We start from the raw sequence: 15,840 nt of genomic DNA, 5'->3' as shown, positions 1-15,840 counted from the left end.
CTCTCCTTCATCTGCACTACTGTAGTAGAGAAAATGAGGAGAGGAAGCCACTTTAGACTATTGACATCCGTCCCTTGTACCACAATATGTTTTTCCCTTTCTCTTTTCGCTCAGTTTGTCCCAAATGGGCTAAGGTCCAGAAGCAGCACACAGAGAAGAGTTCTGTGGTTCTGCTCATCGTCTGTAGCGCCGCGCTAAGAGTCATCGAGCTCATCAAGTGAGTGACAACCTACATCTCCCTCTTACCATTTATCATCTTTTATTGTATATTCTTTATGGCACTTCTCAGCTTAATATAATGCTCCCTTGTCTTTACATCTTCACCAGACAGTTAACCACCTTCAAGGGAGAGGCCAAAGTGCTGAAGCTGTTTGCAAAGCACATCAAGGTAACAGACCTTACCGTACAATAGTTTCCTATGAATATTAATGTGTACAGATGAGCCATTCCGTGAGTGAGTAAAGCCAAGCGTGACCGTACTCTGTCTTTCTGTCCCCAGGTAGAGGAGCAGGTGAAGCTCCTACAGATGGGGGTGACACACATTGGGGTGGGGACGCCAGGGAGACTGAGCGCCCTCATTGAGAAAGGTACAGCTTGTACTTAGTGTGGCTTAATTTACAGTGACTTTATTCTGATCTTCTAACCTTCAATCGGAGGTGTGCACTAATTCACTCCTCTTCGGGGATTAAACCCCTATTTGAACCCCTATTTGAACCCTATCTGACCTCTGACCTTTTCCAGAGGGTCTGACCCTGCCTCCCCTGCGTTTCCTGGTTCTGGACTGGAACTGGAGAGACCAGAAGCTTCGCAGGATGGTGGATGTTCCTGAGGTGAGACTACAACGCCCCCTGCTGGACCAGTAACAGTAACACTTTAGACAGCATTGAAAATATACTCTAGTAGTACATGGGCTTTCTGCCAGACAGACTATATGGAGTTTCTTAATAACACAGCCCTCTTTTTCACTTCCAGGTCAAAGGTGACTTGTTGAAGCTGCTGGATATGGGAATCTTGAAAGGATGTAGGGAAGGAAAAGTGAAAGTGGGACTGTTCTGATACAACCACACACCTAGTGCCATAATCTGCCATTTTATTAGATTTTTTTTCACCTTTATTTAACCAGGTAGGCCAGTTGAGAACAAGATCTCATTTACAACTGCGACCTGGCCAAGATAAAGCAAAGCAGTGTGACAAAAACAACACATGGACACAAGTTACACATGGAATAAAATAAAGTATAGTCAATAACAATAGAAAAATCTATATACAGTGTGTGCAAATGGAGTAAGGAGGTAAGGCAATAAATAGGGCATAGTAGCAAAGTAATTCAAATTTAGCAAATTAACACTGGAGTGAGAGATGTGCAGATGATGATGTGCAAGTAGAAATATTGGTGTGCAAAAGAGCAAATAAAAACAATATGGGGATGAGGTAGGTAGATTGGATGGGCTATTTACAGATGGGCTGTGTACAGCTGCAGCAATCGGTGAGCTGCTCAGATTGCTGATGCCACATACTTAGACACAAACACACACCTAGTGCCATACTCTGCTATATACTGACATACAAACACACACCCAACCAAGTCAGACTGGACCTCTTCTCATCATGCTCTTGTTCACACGCGTGCACAAACACTCACACGCAACAAAGTTTATTAGGGCCCCTCAAACCAATCCTGTCTCCATAACAGACCGACTGCTGGACAACCATCTACCCTATCCTGTTTTTACCCTCTCCCTCTGTGACACTGTGTTCTTGTTCTATTTTAAGTGACATGTAAAATATCTGATATGGTTTATACAGTGTTGTAGTTCAACAATAACACAGCCCTCTGTGTGACACAGCCCAACTGTGTGATGGTTTGAATAAAGACATTTGAATGGAACCAGACTCTCTTGTTTGTTCACACCAGCGGGAAGCCCCTCCCACTGAGTCTGTGATGTAATGAGTTGTTTCACCCAGTAGGTAGTCTGGTTTGTCATAACATCCTGTGTGTAAGTGTGTTCTGGAACAGACAAAGGCAACTAGTTCAGTGGGGAAGAAATAACGGATCGTAAAGGTACTGTTGGAAAATAAATCTGAGATATTTTAGTACTTGGATGATAGGCTGTAATACATCAGTGTGTATGTATGTATGACTGAATCGCTCGGGAAGGAGTGAGTGAAGAACAGTAGAAAAATAACAAGAGGAAGTAGAGCAGAGGATTCTGGTTAATGAGTAACTGCCAGCAGCCTGTCTCAAAGGTCTTCCCCACCCTAGCCCTAAGCATGCTGGGAAAAGGCTCTTGGCAGGCAGGGGAGCGAGGTAGAGAAATGCTGATAAGACTGTGTTAAAGAAGACCGGAAGAGAAGAGAGGGAAGACTCCTGTTCCTTGCTTGTTTTCTTGTTGTCTGACGTTCCTGGTCTCATCAGCCTTCCCCAGCCGGAGCTCTCTGTCATGGGCAAGGCGAAGGCCAACGCTGGGCCCCTGGCCCGGAGGCCTGATAACTCTGCTTTCAAACAGCAGAGACTGCCTGCCTGGTCCCCCATGCTCACAGCTCAAACTGTCCTGCCTTTCTTCTACGGTATGGCCATTGTGTGTGTGCTGCTGGGAGTGTGGCTACTTGTCACCGTGCAGAATACACATGAACTGAAGGTGAGTAAGCGATCCTTTCAGATAAAATATATTTTTATTCTACCGATACACACAATCACTTGAAATGGAGTAGGTAACACCCTCCAGAGCACATAGCTTATCTAACCATGAACACAAGATAAGAGGTAGAAAGTTTCAGGGTATTCTGATAGAAGGAGAGGTAGAAAGAGACGATAAGAGAGAGGACTTCCAGGGTATTCTGTGAAGAAGTGAAGCTACAGTATAATAAATGTCTGTGGGAAACAAACATTCTAAGATTCATATAGATTTTAATGTGTTGACTATACAGTGCATTCAGAAAATATTCAGACCCCTTGACTGTTTACACATTTTGTTATGTTACAGCCTTATTTGAAAATAGGATTAAATCGTTTTTTCTCTCTAAATCTACAATCTACATACTACCCCGTTTAAAAAACTGAAATGGCACATTTACATAAGTATTCAGACCCTTTGTTGAAGCACCTTTGTCAGCGATTACAGCCTAGAGTCTTTTTGGTATGACGCTTGGTACACCTGTATTTTGCACAGTTTCTTCCATTCTTCTCTGCAGATCCTCTCAATCTGTCAGGTGGGATGGGGAGCATCGCTGCACAGCTATTTTCAGGTCTCTTCAGGGACATTAGATCATGTTCAAGCCATGTCTCTGGCTAGACCATTCAAGGACATTCAGAGACTTGTCCCGAAGCCACTCCTGCGTTGTCTTGGCTGTATGCTTAGGGTCGTTGTCCTGTTGGAAGGTGAACCTTCGCCCCAGTCTGAGAACCTGCTCCAGAGCGCTCAGGACTTCATCAGGATCTCTCTGTACTCTGCTCCGTTACACTTTCCCCCGATCCCAACTACCTTTCCAGTCTCTGCCGCTGAATAAAATCCCCACAGCATGATGCTGCCACCACCATGCTTCACCGTAGAGATGGGTGTCTTGTTTCTTCCCGTTGTGACACTTAGAGTTCAATTTTGGTTTCATCAGACCAGAGAATATTGTTTCTCATGGTCTTAGAGTCCTTTATGTGCCATTTGGCAAACTTTTACTGAGTAGTGGCTTCCGTCTGGCCACCCTACCATAAAGGCCTGATTGGTAGAGTGCTGCAGAGATGGTTGTCCTTCTGGAAGGTTCTCCCATCTCCACAGAGGAACTCTGGAGCTCAGTCAGAGTGACAATCAGGTTCTTGGTCATCTCCCTGACCAAGGCCCTTCTGCCCTGATTGCTCAGTTTGGCCGGGCAGACAGCTCTAGGAAGAGTCTTGGTGGTTCCAAACTTCTTCCATTCAAGAATGATAGAGGCCACTGTGTTCCTGGGGACCTTCAATACTGCAGACATGTTTTGGTACCCCTCCCTTGATTTTTGCCTCAACACAATCCTGTCTCAGAGCTCTGCGAACAATTCCTTCGACCTCATGGCTTGGTTTTTGCTCTAACATGCGCTGTCAACTGTGGGACGTTATATAGACAGGTGTGCACCTTTCCAAATCATGTCCAATCAAATGAATTTACCACAAGTGAACTCCAATCAAGTAGTAGAAACATCTCAAGGATGATAAATGGAAACAGGATGCACCTGAGCTCAATTTTGAGTCTCATAGCAAAAGGTCTGAATACTTATGTAAAAAAAAAAAAAAGTATTTCTGTTTTTTATTTGGAATAAATTTGCAAAATAATTGCTTTGTCATTATGGGGTGTTATGTGTAGATTTGATGAGGAAAATATTTTATTTAATCCATTTTAGAATAAGGCTGTAACGTAACAAAATGTGGAAAAAGTGAAGGGGTCTGAATACTTTCCAAATGCACTGTATATATTTCTCTCCCTCCTGCTATATCTCCTTCCCTCCCTCTACAGGTAGACTACACACACACAGGGTCATGTGATAAGTGTTTTGAGAAGCGTAAAGACCGTGCCAATGCGAACCAGAGCTGCAACTGCACTGTGGTGTTTAACATTGAGAACACGTTCAAGGTGTGTGAGTATGTGTGTTTGTCTTGGTCTGTACACTTCGACAAGACCACAAGCTAATGTACTGTATGTGTCAGTGTTAAACATGTTGGAAACCAAATCCAACTAAGACTGACAGTGATGATGTGTTTCCTGTCCCAGGGAGATGTGTTCTTCTATTACGGCCTGATCAACTTCCACCAGAACCTCCGGCAATACATGGACTCCAGGGATGATGGACAGATGATTGGGAGAAATAAAAACCTCAAGGTAGCTACTGTTAATCTATCAATCTATTCTTCTCTGTCTTCATCCTCTTAATTTCCTGGTTTATTCTGAGCTTTTACAACATCAAATCCTTCCTGTCTGTCTCTACAGAACCCGAGCTCCTATTGCGAACCCTTCATAAAGGATAAGAACGGACTCCCTATTGCCCCTTGTGGGGCTGTGGCCAACAGCATGTTCAACGGTATCACACCATTACTCAGCAACATCAGTTTATGTCATCAGTCTCTGCTAATAATGTCACTGCATTAATATCCAGTGATATGATCAAATCTCTCCCTGACATGAAACACCTGGCTTTGATTAATTGACTGATTTGATTTCTTGATGAGTTTTTTGTTTGTGTTTTTCCCAGACTCCTTCACTCTGTTGTACCACTCAGCAGCGGGCAGTCGGGTGGTTCCTCTATTCAGGAAGGGCATCACCTGGTACACCGACAAGAACGTCAAGTTCCGCAACCCACAGGTGGAGAACAAAACCCTAACGTTAGCACAGGTGTTTGAAGGTGTGTCTGACAACACACCCACACAGTGTGTTCACAGCATGTTCAGCGTCACAACACACCCACACATTCAGCGTCACAACACACCCACCCAGTGTGTTCACAGCATGTTCAGCGTCACCCAAACCCACACAGTATGTTCACAACATGTTCATCGTCACAACACACCCACACAGTGTGTTCACAACATGTTCAGCGTCACAACACACCCACAGTGTGTTCACAACATGTTCAGCGTCACAACACACCCACACAGTGTGTTCACAGCATGTTCAGCGTCACAACACACCCACACAGTGTGTTCACAACATGTTCAGCGTCATAACACACCCACAGTGTGTTCACAACATGTTCAGCGTCACAACACACCCACACAGTGTGTTCACAACATGTTCAGCGTCACAACACACCCACACAGTGTGTTCATGGTCATCGTTATTATTAATACCACATTTTAATTTAATAGACATATCGCTGCTCTCTTGCCTTTCCAAATGTTGTATGACTGTTGTCAAAACCTTTTCCAAATCATGTCTTAATGTCGTATAACTGTTGTATTGCTGTTGTTAAAACATTGTCTGGACTCTAGATGTAACCGTTGTCTGTGTGTTGTCAGGCACGGGCCAGCCTCTGTACTGGCAGAAGCCTGTGTATGACCTGGACCCCTGGGACCGCAACAACAACGGCTTCATCAACGAGGACCTCATCGTGTGGATGAGGGAGGCTGCCTTCCCCAACTTCAAGAAGCTCTACGGGGTCCTGAACCGAGCCATAGAACCCTTCACCGATGGGCTGCCGGCTGGAAACTACAGCGTCCTTATCTCCTACAGTATCCTTTTTTATGCATATTACTGTTACCAGGGAGACATTGAGATTTGAGTCAATTGAATCAAAACTCTTTTTATTTATTTATTCCAAAAGCATGTTCCTATTTCCAACCCTTAGGTAGATTGGGGTTAATGTAGCTAGTTTCTCTTTGGATGGTAGTGAAACCATAGGATGTGGCTTGGAATATTGGATGTTTATTTTCTCAGTTACAAGTACAATGGAAAGTCACATCACATTAAGCACAAAAACAACAGCTATTTCCTTTACCTGTGTGGAAAACATTATGGTAGCACATTAATAGTACGTCTACTATTTAAATCCTGTTTAGATGAAAGGTTTGTGTTCACCTTATGTGGCTATGTTTATCCTTGACCTCTGCCCCCTCTCCAGACTTCCCAGTGGAGTACTTCCAGGGCAGAAAGGAAGTGGTCCTGTCCACAGTCAGCTGGTTTGGGGGTCAGAACAACTTCCTGCCCGTAGCCTACCTGGTCACAGGCTGTCTCATCCTGCTCCTCGCTGTCATCCTCACCGCCGTCTGGTGGAAGTTTGGTAAGAACGGACGGAATATGGAGGAGTGATGGAAAAGGAGACATATGGAATTCATAATACTGTAGATACAGTGAATGTGATTATTAAAATGGTCTAAATTGATGTAGTTCTGGATTAGAGATGGGGTTTGTGTTTTCAGCATCATGAATCCTTGTACTTGATTTAATTTCCCTAGATGACCATGTGGTGGCAGTAGTGCAGTTAGAATGAAACGAGGTGGGAAACCATAGGAAATTGTTTTCAGTGATAATTTATGTCAGTGCTTGAATATGCATTAAAGACATGCTCTGGAACTTTGGTGACTAGTAAGTATTTTTTAAGCCTCCCACTGGGTAGTTCATACACTGATAATCTATGAGCAGAATTACTGTTTTACCTCAATTCGCCACTGTTTTTCTAGAAACGGTGCTGTGCCATTTCCCCTATGTGTTCCAGCCCTCTAGCAATTTGAGTTCAACCAATGAGCTTTAGTCTCACGCTCGATGTGTGACAGCAGATATCTGCACGTGACGTAGTATGCAATTTTTCGGGACCACCTTTGGCTTGTAAGTACTATCAGAACTACTGGCTAAAAAGTACCAGAGAATCCCTTTAAGATGTGAAATATGAAGAATTCATTGATGTTTTATTTTATTCACTGTAGAAATGTGTAAAAGTTTTTTAAAAGCTTTTAAAAAAGTTACTTTTTAAAAAGGCTTTATTTCTCCTTGTACAATCTGTGAAGACAGAAACACACAGTGACCAGGGAACACACTGACCTACGGCCAGCCTTACATACTGAAGCCCTAACCTTTAACCTAACGTTCAACTGGTTCAGATTTGGTGTTCAGCACAGGGATTGACCGGACTAAATGTGCTCCACTGACTACAAACATGACTAATCAAACATAGATGCAGTACACTCGTAGGGACAGTCGTACAGACATAGCTAGCCACACACAGATACTCTCTTTAGGACAGCCATACAAAGACACTCATGAAAGCCATTACATACATTGATGAGACAGTCGTACAGTAGAGACAGTCAATCTCTAAGAAATAGAGACAGCAATTCAGACACATACTAGAATGAGGCGTTTCTGTAAATATTAACTTCTGCATGCTGATTGGTCACTAGTGATAATGTTCTCTCGCCGTACCGTCTTTGTCAGGATCCGTACCATACACACACCTGATGCGGTAACCTAGACTACTCCAGTGTGAGTTTGGCTGGAGTGGATCATCTTCCTCTAGCACACAGAAGTCCTACAACCTCTGGATTCTCTGGGAATTTACAGACTGTGGCCATGATAAATGATGCATAATAACAAAACATAAGGCAATGTTTAGTCTCACTGACATATTTTAGAGACAGCCCTTCTGTCTCAGCTCCTCTAGGATCACCATGAGGGCAGATTCTTCCTCTTCAAGTAACCCAATGGCACCTAAACGTTATGCAGAGGTCCTTTTTGACTGTCACGTGAGGCAAGGTGTCCATGACAACAGTGTAACCATCATTATTTGAAGCTGATTCGTCACCGCTTTCCATAGTGTTTTTTTCAGTAGGAATTATAAAAGAAAAATAAATAATTTTTCAGAAACTTCAACAGGTTTTTGGTGTGGGTTTCACTCTAGCTTTTTGTATAAGGTGATTGGTTAAACTCAAACATTTTGACAGGTCTGATTTTGTGAACTGAAAGCTGAAATAGTTCAAGCCTCCAATCAAAGCGTACCGTAGTAAACTGAGGAAGCTCCTCTTTAGACAGGTGACCTTTGGCCTTTATGCAGAGAACACTTCAGTGGTAGAAACATTGACTTTCTATAGAAGGCAACCACTTCAGAGAACCTATTGTTTGGAGAATTGTTTCACTTTTAGATTGATACGAAAGGAACTAATATATACTCAGTTTGACAAAACATCAAATTAAGAGACACACAGAGGGGACTGAGCCTGGCTGAAACAGTAGTGAGCTCTCCACCTCTCCTTGTTTCTTCTCTCTTTCTGTTCTCTCGCTCTCATGTAGACATTCATCTTTGTGGTTTCAGTGATAGGACTGGTATGGTACTATGCTAGCACTCTCCGGCCATGCACGTACAGGTAGACACTCACATATAGACTCCTCTGCAGACTCACTCACATACAGACATCTAACTTGAAGCTAACGTTCTTTATAGTTTAATTCACCCTCCCTCTCTCCATCATCCCCCTCTGTCAATGGGGGGGATTTATGGTTATGGCCTTGTCAATCAAAGTACTCACTCCACCTCTTCAGCTCTACTCCACTGGCTTCTGAGAGCTGCTCTGAGGCACCTGATAGGCTAAATCCTTAGTGGGTGTGGCCTGTCCTGTACTCTTGGGCGTGTCATACATTGACCTCCCTGATTGCCCGCTGTCTGTTCTCGTGAGAAGGGAGGCGGGGCCACGGCCCATGAAGCTGGAGACTGTGGTTGGCTGGTTCAGTGTGGAGCTCCCTGATAGGTGGCTTGCAATGTCAATCATAATGGGCGTGGCATACTCTGCACCGGAGGCGGGCAGGGGTTGAGCGTAGGCATGGTAGATGTCTGTTGCCATGGGAGCGTCGTAGAGGTTAGGGTCCGTGTAGCCGGGGTCAGAACCTTCCTCTGGCTTGAAAGTTGACCTCTGACCTAGTGATGTCATGACACCGCTGACCAGGGGCTGGGCATACTCTAATGGAAGAGAGGGTGTGTTCAACATACAAACAACTGTGTGGCCGTGTCTGAATAACCATACATGCGAACTACATAGTATGCATTTTAACTATTCAAAAATAAAGGTTTATAGTATGTGAAATTTCAAGGATGCTTTAAATGCCAGGATGTTATACTAATTTTCAATTTTCTTCTAGGAGAATTCAGTGTGGACTTTTGAGGAAGAGAATAGTCTTTCCAGACTCGTGTGTCTGACAACAGCTGATAAGAAGATAAGGGGACGTTCTGTACCCAAAACAATTCTGCATTAGATTACACATTTTCAGGAGCCTAGTATGTTGTTTACTGCGTTCGTTTTTAATAAACGGAACGTTCTAAGTAGTATATAGTACAATTATTACACAGTATAGCGGTGTTTGAATACCCATACTAACATACTGTCTACGACATATTTAATGAGTATATACTACATACCATTAGTTCATTTTAGTATACTGTAAACGAACGGTATCATTTCAGTTGAGCATACTAGAGGTACGCTTGTCTAGCGGAAGTTGATGCTATTGCTAGCTTGTTAGCATAACAAATTACTATCTCGACATTTTACGACTTCGGGTGTGTTCGTAAATTCAATCTGGAGTCCCAGAGTGCAAGTTTCTCTCTTGGAGTGTTCAGAGAGTACAGTGGACGCTCTGGCCGAGGAGCAGGGTTGATCCGAGCGTTCTGACCATCATCACAATGGCAGTCAAGCACCCAAGCTAACTGGCTAGCTACTTCCAGACACAAATGAGAGAACACCTCACTCTAACCATTTTATCTGCCCTGGCAGAGCTGGTTAGGCTGTTTTCATGTTATTCAGCGTGTTGGTGACTAACTGTGCTGCTGGCAACAATTTTAATTATGTGATTTTGCCAACGTTTACCGACACCGGTCATATTCAACTGGTGTTGAGCGTTTGTAAATTCATCAGTTATTCTGCGCTCAGACGAGTCTGAAATCGGAGTAGATAGCCGGAGCGAATTTATGTCCATTGAGAACGCACAATGACTATACCACTTTGCTAAGAATGACGTGAATAATAAAGTCAATAAACAGTAGTTAGTTGGATAGCATATAGTTAATAAACTTGCAAGTTTGATGTATTAGTACCCAACTAACATTAGGTACCTAGCTAACATGGGTATCTACACTGTGGTGATATGCGGTTCATAAGGATAGCATAGCCAACTAATTGGCAGCCAACTTATTTGAAAGGTCCATTTTATCACATTGCTCAACATTGTCATAATTAGTTAAAGCAATGAATTTGTATCCGCTCGTCGGACTTCGGCTGAATATTTTCTTAAAATCTGAAAACATTGTGAAGCCAGGGCCATTTTCTGAAAAATTGCATTATGGGCCCTAAAAGCATGGCAATAGTGTCCACTGCTTGTATACCTTGTAGGTAGTATGACATCCGGGAACTTTTGGCATACTAACTATATCCATACTGTGACTAATAAGCATACTATATACTCGATTTACATCACAAATAGTATGGTTAGTGCGGTTACTATGAGTATTCGAACACAGCTTAAGTCTTTTTAGTAAGTAGTAGGCAAGACAGATTTGGGACACGGCCTTTGTATGTACCTGCGGGTTCGGCCCGTAGTCTGGCGGTGTTCCCTCTCACTCTGAGCCGGCCCACCTCACTGCTGCTGTAGCGGACTGACTCCTCCCCCTCCGCTATCTTGGATGGCAGGAACTGCTTCATACTCTTCCACCAGTCTGGACAGAGACACACGCAATAAACATCTAAACACATACACACACATACTGAGAGTGTTGTGTTTACCTGCACGGTCCCAGTGAGACAGGTCATAAGCTCCCTCTGAACTATTCTTCCTGAGGAGAAAGATGAAACAGAAAGAAATGTAACATGCTGACCACACCGCAAGCATTGCAAAATAAATGTACACTGTTAATGCGCTGCAAGTCTCGCCTCTCCCATCTCATTGGTTTTAGGAGCATATACCCACGTGGGTGATTGAAAGAAACTGAGGTCCACACCTTAAAGTTGGTTGCCAATAACCATATAAAGTCCACAGAAGAAGACTGAAGGAGGGATTACTAGAAACTAACTAGGCTTCCCCTTTTATCGGTGGATTCATTGTTGGAGTAGAGAACACACAATTGTGTGAATCAAAATGGGTCAAAATTCGACAAAGATCCAGAAAAAAAAGACTGTGCATTTCAGGTAAAATAACAACCCAAATGTTTATATCACAGGAGAAATTAGCTCGCAACAGTATGTGTTTTGACCTGACCTCAAATTAATATAGTTGGTTCAAAGTGTGTTTTCACACATCAACCTTCGTGTCCTGATCGTGTCTAGTGTGGATGGACAAAATCAACATGCGGGCAATGGTGCACGCGCCCGGCCTAGTCAGTGCCCGGCCTAGTCAGTACCCGGCCTAGTCAGTACCCGGCCTAGTCAGTGCCCGGCCTAGTCAGCATGTACGCGTGGTAGTTTGTTGGGAGCTACTGAGTGGATATCTGTTTAGTTGTTACTAGTTATAGTTCATCCTCACCTGTTCTTCCAGTGCCAGGCACAGACCGTGGTCAAGATGAGGGTGGTCAGAATCATGACCAACACCGGCACCAACACCGTTGCAAACGCCACGTCTACGACCACAACACAACCAGTGTGAACCAACCACAATCAACAACACAACTAGACATGGACTGTTTTCCCTTTCTCCTCTCGCTCACCGTTGATGATGCATGGAGGCATGGTGGTGTTTCTGATGTCAGGGGTGTGGGTGGTCCGGCCGTACATTGGGGGGGTGTCTGTGGCCACTGAGGGAGGGGGAGGCCGAGCGGGGTGGTATATCCGGGGCCTCGCTGTCCAATGGAAGAAGAGACAGAACGGTTAGGATCACATGACTCCAATAGAGTAGACTAATCTTTGTTATTCATTTTGCAGCACTTATAAAACACAATGAACACATGACAAATATAAGTTCCTACCAATGATCCTGCTACTTAGTTTAACAATGTTACCCAGCCTGTGCTTACGCTTGAAGTTTATATTGCCAAAACAGCAGATCATATTGAATGTTCAAATGGATTATATATATTATCTGTAAGAGATGGTCATCAGTGTCCTATCCACCCTGAAACAGTTTCCTCAGGAAGAACAGGCTCTTATTTCCCTTTGTTCAGATAGTATCCACATTGGCCTCAATAGGATCCCTCAACTCCAATAGCTAGGTTGCCATCCAATGAACAAGGTGCATAAAGATATCGGAATTCAGATATGACGTCATTGTTTTAGCACTATCCACAGAGTTATTAAACTACAGTGCGCGACATGGTTCAATGCACTGTTAATCAGCACAATCAAATGTTGGGTTTCTTCAAATTGCTGGCTCCTTAAAGCTAAAATTGAGATCATGTATACATGTATACTGTGCTAATGACGATTTTAAAAAAGCATTAACGAAGAGCAATGTACAATACGGCGAACTTAGCAAACAAGGTATTTGTGGTACGTACATGGTATTTGTGGTAAGTACATGGTATTTGTGGTACGTACATGGTATTTGTGGTAAGTACATGGTATTTGTGGTACTTACATGGTATTTGTGGTACTTACATGGTATTTGTGGTACTTACATGGTATTTGTGGTAAGTACATGGTATTTGTGGTACGTACATGGTATTTGTGGTACGTACATGGTATTTGTGGTACGTACATGGTATTTGTGGTACGTACATGGTATTTGTGGTAAGTACATGGTATTTGTGGTACGTACATGGTATTTGTGGTACGTACATGGGGCTGCCATCTTTATGCACCTCTCCACTATCGGCGACAGATTTATATGCGAATATTCGAAAATAAAATATGCTAATTTTCCCACCAAACTGGCTTGTTGCAGATAAAAATCTGTGAGTGATGTAGTGCACACACTTCAGTTTACATGTACTGATTAAACATGTAAAGTTCAATGTGTTTCCATCGCATTTTCAACTCTACCGAGAGTTAGACTGTTGTGTTAAATAACAAAATGTACCTACTCTGGTCAAGGCACATGTGCTCTAGCCAACAGCTGGCAGATGAGGGTAGTCTGTGAGGGTAGTCTGTGAGGGTAGTCTGTGAGGGTAGGCTATGAGGGTAGGCTAGTCTACATGATGACATTTTTATGGATAAGAGCCAGAATATTCTTATTTGTCAAACGGCAGTCGAGCGTCGATCATCATGTCACCAGAATCAGACCCTCAATATTTATTGGAAAGAGGAGCATAAAGATCACCACCCTGTGAAGTTCATCATGAGTTATATCATCTGTAGCCTAATAACCTGCATGGTTTCCCAAGTCATAGTGGGAGGACCACACACCGTGTCATCGCGTGACTTCAAGTTTACTTCAATATGATTATTATGGTTATTATATCAATATTTCCACCACCATTTCTGTAATGAATACTCGGGGAGAAAAAGGTGTAGATTCACACGCAGAGTGCGGCAGGTGTTTATTGCACCTTCGCAGAAGGTCATAAACAGGTAGGCAAACAGGCAGGTGACTCAACTAGAACTGAAGGCTATAATTGGTTCTCAAAAACGGGCTAGGGAAAGGCTGAGTAGAGTCAAAACAAACAATACCTCACAAAGGCACAAACAGAATGAACTGAACTAAATAAGGAGCTGATGAGACCAGGTGAGTAACTAACACAGGTGAAATCAATGAACAAGAATTAGACAGGGCTATGTTCAAGAACACAACAAAACAGAACACAAGGTTGACTAAGAACATAAATACAGAACCTTACAATTTCTTAAATAATTCATTTTACCAACACAAAAAGATCCCACCATGTCGATTGAACAAATTAACTGTTGACATTTAGAAATTTGTACTGAAACTTCCTGCTCCTATCACAGCTCCCATTAATTTCTTCATAAGGTATGACCTTACTCGCATAAAAACTGGATGGAAACGTGGTTAGTGACACACAATGGTAAAATAATTGAAAGTCACTGATTGGCTACAAAGTCAAAACATCTGCATGTGATTGGCTGGTTTGGTTACCTTGATGGAACTGGCATCCGAGCAGCTCAAACTTGAGGGCAATTCGCTGGTGCCACTGGGTGGGGCTTATCCTCACATACCGCGCCTCGATTGGTGGGATGAAGTTATTGCGCACCTCCTGGAGGTAATTGGTGTTCCCTTTAAAAATCTATCAGGAAACAGAAACAGACTTCTGTAGCAATAGCTAATGGGGTTCCTAATAATATACTACACTGAAGCTATGTTTCCAAATTATATCTCATGTTATCTTGCCTGTGCCTACTGCCAACAGGTCTACTGTATTGTACATTTTATGTATGGTGTATAACAAATGTTTGATTGCTGCCTTCTTGGGACAAGTCTCTTGTAAAATAGATTTTCACTAGTATAAGTAAGGATAAAAAAAACTGATTACAGAGCCTGACCAGCACAAGCACTCAATCAATCTCCATCCATCTTTAATGAGCTGCTGTCCTGACTGAGTCTGACTGACCACAGCACTTAACAACCACAGTCAGCTCTCATGTTTCCTGCCATAAACAACCACAATCAATTACTGATGCCACAGAAACAAATGACTCCATCTTGCACTCCCGTATTTTGTCTAAAGAGGCTTTCTCTCTCCTTGAACAGTCAAAATCATGTTTTCCATGAAATTTGATATTTGAAGGAAACGGGATCAAAGTATGACGACCAAAGTATGAAAAATGACTTGCCTCTACAATGATAAAGTTTATCACAAAGTTACTGGTCCTCCCCTCCATGTCAAATACTTGGATTAATGATTAAGGGGACACCTTAAACTCTCATTTTAATACACCAAAGGTAACATGATATTCTCTAACCTCTAACCTTAAATAAGTACTGCCTTGTAACCAACATTGGAGAAGGCGTTTCCAGACGGGCGTGGTTTATATAGCTAGATAGCTACTCTACTGGTGCTAAGATACTTAAATGTTTCCCCTTTCATCTGTGCCTGGTGCTAGCTAGTTACTGGCTAGCTAGGTCTTAATCTGTGCCTGGTGCTAGCTAGTTACTGGCTAGCTAGGTCTTAATCTGTGCCTGGTGCTAGCTAGTTACTGGCTAGCTAGGTCTTCATCTGTGTCTGGTGCTAGCTAGATATTGGCTAGCTAGGTCTTCATCTGTGTCTGGTGCTAGCTAGGTATTAATCTGTGCCTGGTGCTAGCTAGTTATTGGCTAGCTAGGTCTTCATCTGTGTCTGGTGCTAGCTAGTTACTGGCTAGCTAGGTCTTAATCTGTGCCTGGTGCTAGCTAGTTACTGGCTAGCTAGGTTTTCAGTCAGCATGGAACAAAAGGGGGGGAAGGGTCCTTCAATACTCCCACTCAGTTGTCAACACATCCGTCAGTGCTGAACCGATTCACAAGAGAATAAAAACTAGAT

General features: G+C 43.0%; 3 protein-coding genes across 8 annotated transcripts in view; 2 read left to right on the top strand and 1 right to left on the bottom strand.

The window, feature by feature from the left end:
* cmss1 (cms1 ribosomal small subunit homolog) overlaps positions 1–1,888 on the top strand; it is a 63,267-nt gene extending 61,379 nt beyond the window's left edge. For both annotated transcript variants that reach the window (XM_020460634.2, XM_031800055.1), the window contains 5 exons: positions 115–217; positions 328–388; positions 500–587; positions 742–830; positions 973–1,888. In XM_020460634.2, coding sequence (XP_020316223.1) covers positions 115–217; positions 328–388; positions 500–587; positions 742–830; positions 973–1,056 — 425 coding nt within the window. In that variant the 3' untranslated portion in view covers positions 1,057–1,888. The remainder of the gene's footprint in view (positions 1–114; positions 218–327; positions 389–499; positions 588–741; positions 831–972) is intronic.
* Positions 1,889–1,957: 69 nt separating this feature from the next.
* On the top strand, positions 1,958–9,619 carry tmem30c (transmembrane protein 30C). 4 transcript variants are annotated; one of them, XM_031800053.1, is made up of 9 exons: positions 1,958–2,062; positions 2,417–2,639; positions 4,479–4,595; positions 4,734–4,841; positions 4,950–5,040; positions 5,212–5,361; positions 5,975–6,187; positions 6,577–6,735; positions 7,887–7,998. In XM_031800053.1, exons 2-9 carry the CDS (start codon positions 2,442–2,444, stop codon positions 7,916–7,918), a joined length of 1,068 nt encoding a protein of 355 aa, XP_031655913.1. In that variant the 5' UTR covers positions 1,958–2,062; positions 2,417–2,441; the 3' UTR covers positions 7,919–7,998. The 4 variants fall into 4 exon arrangements, with proteins under 4 accessions (XP_031655913.1, XP_020316202.1, XP_020316208.1 ...); XM_020460613.2 differs by lacking the exon at positions 7,887–7,998 and having other exon boundaries at positions 1,959–2,062; positions 6,577–7,033; XM_020460619.2 differs by lacking the exon at positions 7,887–7,998 and adding an exon at positions 9,582–9,619 and having other exon boundaries at positions 1,979–2,639.
* LOC109870188 (discoidin, CUB and LCCL domain-containing protein 2-like) overlaps positions 7,326–15,840 on the bottom strand; it is a 34,149-nt gene continuing 25,634 nt past the window's right edge. For both annotated transcript variants that reach the window (XM_020460593.2, XM_020460601.2), the window contains 6 exons: positions 14,460–14,607; positions 12,136–12,267; positions 11,955–12,048; positions 11,219–11,268; positions 11,017–11,151; positions 7,326–9,402 (listed from right to left, as the gene is read on the bottom strand). In XM_020460593.2, coding sequence (XP_020316182.1) covers positions 8,990–9,402; positions 11,017–11,151; positions 11,219–11,268; positions 11,955–12,048; positions 12,136–12,267; positions 14,460–14,607 — 972 coding nt within the window. In that variant the 3' untranslated portion in view covers positions 7,326–8,989. The remainder of the gene's footprint in view (positions 9,403–11,016; positions 11,152–11,218; positions 11,269–11,954; positions 12,049–12,135; positions 12,268–14,459; positions 14,608–15,840) is intronic.

This window comes from Oncorhynchus kisutch, linkage group LG2 (genome assembly GCF_002021735.2).
Source record: "Oncorhynchus kisutch isolate 150728-3 linkage group LG2, Okis_V2, whole genome shotgun sequence".
Taxonomy (NCBI): domain Eukaryota; kingdom Metazoa; phylum Chordata; class Actinopteri; order Salmoniformes; family Salmonidae; genus Oncorhynchus; species Oncorhynchus kisutch.
The sequence above is the reverse complement of the archived record's forward strand: the minus strand, read 5'-3'. Positions and strand labels throughout refer to the sequence as shown.

What these genes read in the sequence shown, in the direction of transcription:
- tmem30c (XM_031800053.1), top strand. Translation starts at nt 2,442, where the DNA reads ATGGGCAAGGCGAAGGCCAACGCTGGGCCCCTGGCCCGGAGGCCTGAT. An exon ending in GGAGAAATAAAAACCTCAAG is followed by an intron (nt 4,842 to 4,949) that starts GTAGCTACTGTT and finishes CTGTCTCTACAG; the next exon opens with AACCCGAGCTCCTATTGCGA. An exon ending in CGCCGTCTGGTGGAAGTTTG is followed by an intron (nt 6,736 to 7,886) that starts GTAAGAACGGAC and finishes CGTCTTTGTCAG; the next exon opens with GATCCGTACCATACACACAC.